Source organism: Camellia sinensis, chromosome 12 (assembly GCF_055761805.1).
Source record: "Camellia sinensis isolate YWXY chromosome 12, ASM5576180v1, whole genome shotgun sequence".
NCBI lineage: Eukaryota > Viridiplantae > Streptophyta > Magnoliopsida > Ericales > Theaceae > Camellia > Camellia sinensis.
In genome coordinates, this window is record NC_138972.1 from 57,180,520 (window position 1) to 57,185,297 (window position 4,778).

The window sequence follows — 4,778 nt, forward strand, 5'->3', positions numbered from 1 at the left end:
AAATCCATGTTCATTTGTAAGTATATTAGTGCATAAGTAACTTTTTTTTTTTTTTTTTGGTATTAAATAACATGTTATGAGTTTAAAAATAAATCAAATATAAGTTCATAAGATAAAAAGTACAAACAAGATATGAAAATCAAATTACCAGTATAAATTTTATATGTGTGCGAATTTATAACCATGCTATAAAGACACTTGAGGTTGAGCATATAACATTTGATTTGATTTATAGTACAAATGAGAATGTTTTGTCAAAGTATTGAATTTGTTAACAGTTTGATATTAAAGCAATAATTTTTCAAATTGATAGTTTAAGAAATAAAATGGCACAATTATAATAATTTTTTTATTATTATAAAATTCATATTAAAAAATTAGAATAATATTTTATCAAGAGAAAATTTTCCAACATATTTAGGAGAAAATCATTTCATCTCGAATAATTCAATAAATACTAACATTTTTCTTACTAAAAGTGCAAAATATCAAATATAAAAGTTAATTAAAGGAAATATTAATACTCAGTATATATTATAAAAATTAATTATTAATTGACGATAAAGTTTGTCACTTCATGCTTTAATGTACGTATAAAATCTACTATAAATTTATAAATGTTTTTTTTTTTAAACTTCTTACATATACACTTAAAATAAAAATTTCTCGTAACTAAATATCTAATAATATTTAGACACAATTTTAGTAAAATATTTAATGAGAATTTTATTACCATTGGTGTTGTACAAGTCACAACCAAAAGGGCATAATAGTCAAGTAACTTCAATTGCATTCCACGTGTCACTCCATCACGGAATAAAAATACATGATACTGATAGTGCACGCATTTGAACCCTAAAATATTTTAATTTAATACATTAGCATAAACGGTAACTTTCAACAGCGCAACGGCTAATAGCGCTCTAGCGAATATTGAAACCTAATCAAAGCCGTTGGATCTGCTTCTCCAAATCCAACGGTTAAAATTTCAAAAAAAAAAAAAGACCGTTGGGAGTGAGGTGTCGGTTCGTCAGCTTAAAAAAGGGGTGTGTTCTCAGTTCCCCAACTTCCTATTCCTTCTGAGAGAGAGAGAGAGAGAGAGAGAGAGAGTCGTCTTTGCTGTGGAGATTCAAGGTTCTGATAATGGCTTCAAGACCCATCGTTCAACACCAAAACAGAGGAGGTATTTTACATTGTCGTCTCTCTCTAAAAATTCGCTATCTTGATTTGTTTTTCTTGAGTTCTTTGTGTTTTGGTATCTTCATTTTCATTATTCTAATGTGGGTCATTGAGAATCCTGAGGTTTTTTTTAATCTTTTTTCAATCCATACGTTTTGGGTTCATAGATAGAGATAGTCTTGGACTTCTTGTTGTGCCTCCTCTGTGTTTCAATGTTCACATTTCCGTCTTTGTTTATATTATTCAACATATTTACTACGTTTCTTCAATCTTTGGTGCCTTTTTCATTCATTAATCTCTGGATCTACGCCCAATATTCATCGGCCTTACTGGGTTAGTCTACTTTGTTGAAATTTATCTGATTCAATGAAGCTTTTCTCTATATTTCAAGTTTCAAATGAAAGCGTCTTTCTTGATATTTCTTTGTTCCTATTCTTTTTGGGAGTTTCATCTACTTGAATGTGTTTTCTTATATCTCTGATTTGAATTCTAGTTCTTAAGTTGTTATTGTCAATGTCCAAGATATGTTCTTCCATCCCTCTGGACTTTCTGGGTCCTTTCTTTTGTACCTTATATTCTGATTTTATGGGGTTCCTGAAAAACCCTTTTGATTTTGGAGAATCATGATCATGATAAAAATGATTTTTACTTGGATTTCATGAATATTATTTTGATGGATTTGTTTTCATAGGTGAGGCAGTTGCAGGAGGTGGTAAGAAGAAGACCATGGAAGCCGACGGGAGAAACCGCCGTGCACTAGGTGACATTGGTAACCTTGTTACTGTCCGAGGAATTGACACAAAGCAGATCACTCGCCCGGTTACAAGGTTCCTCTCTCTCTCTCTCTCTCTCTCTCTCTCTCATTAGCCTTTGGAGTTCAAAATTGAAATTTTTTTTTTTTCTCTCAATCTAATGTTTCAGGAGTTTCTGCGCACAATTACTTGCCAACGCACAAGCCGCAGCAGCAGCAGAAAACAACAAGGTTCATATCTCAGAAGAAACCTTTTCTTGTGCCATCTTTCCTCATGTTTGAATTTGATTGTTGTGCAATTGTTCTTATTGTGTTTGTGTGTTCTGGGTTTCTTTAATTTGCAGAAAGCAGTCCAAGTCAATGTGGTTGATGGAGCGGCTGCAGTGGGTAAAGAAGCTATTCTGTTGCCAAAGGCAGCTCAGAGGAAAGTTACTGTCAAACCAAAGCCTGAGCCAGTGACTGAGATTAGTCCTGAAGATGAGGAGGTCAAGAAGGAGGAGAAGCCAGTGATCAGGAAAAAGGCTGGACAAGAAGGGTCATCAAGAAAGAAGTCCCAAACCCTCACTTCAGTCCTCACTGCCCGAAGCAAGGTGACTTTTTTTGTGCACATTTTTCACATAACCCGGTGTCCGGTTTTGTGGGTTATTCCCAAAAATCGGTGGGGAATTTTGCTATTTGGTTGCTTGCCTTGTGTTGTTTCTAATTCCAAATTGCAGGCTGCTTGTGGCCTGACTGACAAGCCAAAGCCAAAGGAGCAGATTGTGGACATCGACGCTGCAGATATCGATAACGAGTTGGCAGTTGTTGAATACGTCGAAGATATATACAAGTTCTACAAGCAGGTCGAGGTACGTTCAGTTTCCCCATTTAATTTATGTGTTATCTTATATGTATATGTGTTGTGTTGTTGTTCTGAGAAGAGTGTGTATGTATCAAAACTGTGATGTTGTAGAATGAGAGCAGCGTTCACGACTACATGGACTCGCAGCCTGAGATAAATGAGAAGATGAGGGGAATCCTGGTGGATTGGTTGATCGAAGTTCACAACAAATTTGAACTCATGCCAGAGACTCTATACCTCACTATCAACATTGTTGATCGCTACCTCGCTTCAAAGTCGGTGTTGAGGAGGGAACTGCAATTAGTAGGCATCAGTGCCATGCTCATGGCCTCCAAATATGAAGAAATCTGGGCCCCAGAGGTCAATGACTTTGTGTGCATCTCAGACAGGGCTTATACAAATGAGCAAGTGCTGATTACCGAGAAACACATACTGGGAGAGCTCAAATGGAGCTTAACAGTTCCTACGCCTTATGTTTTCCTCGCGCGCTTCATCAAAGCCGCTGTTGCTGATCAGCATGTTTGTATTTTTTGCTGTCTTCTGTTTCAAAATTGTTGTGATTGATGATGATTATTGTTACTCTTGGATGCTAATTGTTCATTTTTTGTTTTTGTTTTTTGTACATTTAGATGGAGAATATGGTGTATTTTCTGGCTGAGCTAGGGATAATGAATTATGCCACCATTATATACTGTCCATCAATGCTTGCTGCCTCAGCAGTCTACACTGCCCGTTGCACCCTCAACAAAAGCCCTGCTTGGAACGACACACTAAAACTGCACACTGGTTTCTCAGAGACACAGCTTATGTAAGTTTTTTCAATCTTCATTTTGTGACTGTTTTAAGAATGAAATTAATATAATTACATGTGTTTCTGATTAAATTTTGTTTATTTATTTATGTTCCAAACAGGGATTGTGCTAAACTACTGGTTAGCTTCCACTTGATGGCCGCAGAAAACAAGCTGAAGGTGATCTACAGGAAATACTCCAATCCCGAGAGAGGCGCCGTTGCCCTGCTCCCACCGGCCAAAAGTCTATTGGCTGCTGCTACATCATGACTAACAACAACATCAAGCAATTACTGCGTCTTGGATTTTGCTTCTGATAACAGTTGTGGAGCAATTTTTTTTTTAAATTTTTTTTCTTTAATTTTAAATTTGTAGTATTTTTGCTACAGAAAACTTGACTAGCAATTCATTTTATTCAATTACTAGAGTATTTTTATGTGCTTTGCAAAATTGGTGGAATTTTGTGTTTAGAAATTGAAAGAAAATTCTAAATGAAAAAATAGGTATATTTTTATCACGTTAAAAACTGAATGGTATATTTTTAAAAACACAATTATCATCTATTTTTTTTTGGTGACAAACGATGAATATAATTATTGGATCGACTTAATTTTTTGAATAAATAAAATACACAAAATGTCTGAAAAGGAGTACACGCAACCCCAGTAGCAAAAATACTTTAGCAAATCAAAATAAAAATTTTGTGTATTTTAAAAATAAAAAATCAATAAAAATAAAAATAAAAATTTATTTATTTTATTTGGCAAATCAAAATAAAATCAAGACCCAAATCAAAATAAAAATAAAAATTTATAAAAATTTCTTTAGCAAATCAAAATAAAAATAAAAACTTTAGCAAATCAAAATAAAAATTTCTTCCAAAAATCGGTAGAAATAAAAAATCAATCAAATTTTAATAAAATCCAAATAAAAATTTTATTTGGAATAATTGATCATTGTGAATGAATTTAATTGATATTAACAAAATTTATAAATATTTTGGGAAACTGACCTTTAGGTCCAAACCCAACGTCCCAAAACAAATTTTTTAGACCCAAAACAAATTCAATATACTCAATCAGACGAAAATACTCTCACATATCCCCCGATTTACACGCACGTAATCTCTATCCACGATCATGTCACACCACTTTGACCCTCCCACTGTCTCCATCGCTCAATTCTGCATTCCCAGTCCGCTGCACCGTTCTCTGAAA

At 34.1% G+C, this 4,778-nt stretch overlaps 1 protein-coding gene across 1 annotated transcript; it reads left to right on the forward strand.

Annotated features, from left to right (window-relative positions):
* The first annotated feature begins 961 nt into the window (after window positions 1-961).
* On the forward strand, window positions 962-3,980 carry LOC114317333 (G2/mitotic-specific cyclin S13-7). Its single transcript, XM_028264038.2, has 8 exons — window positions 962-1,183; window positions 1,871-2,006; window positions 2,101-2,161; window positions 2,275-2,520; window positions 2,647-2,778; window positions 2,883-3,290; window positions 3,401-3,579; window positions 3,684-3,980. Exons 1-8 carry the CDS (start codon window positions 1,144-1,146, stop codon window positions 3,829-3,831), a joined length of 1,350 nt encoding a protein of 449 aa, XP_028119839.2. The 5' UTR covers window positions 962-1,143; the 3' UTR covers window positions 3,832-3,980.
* The last annotated feature ends 798 nt before the right edge of the window (window positions 3,981-4,778 follow it).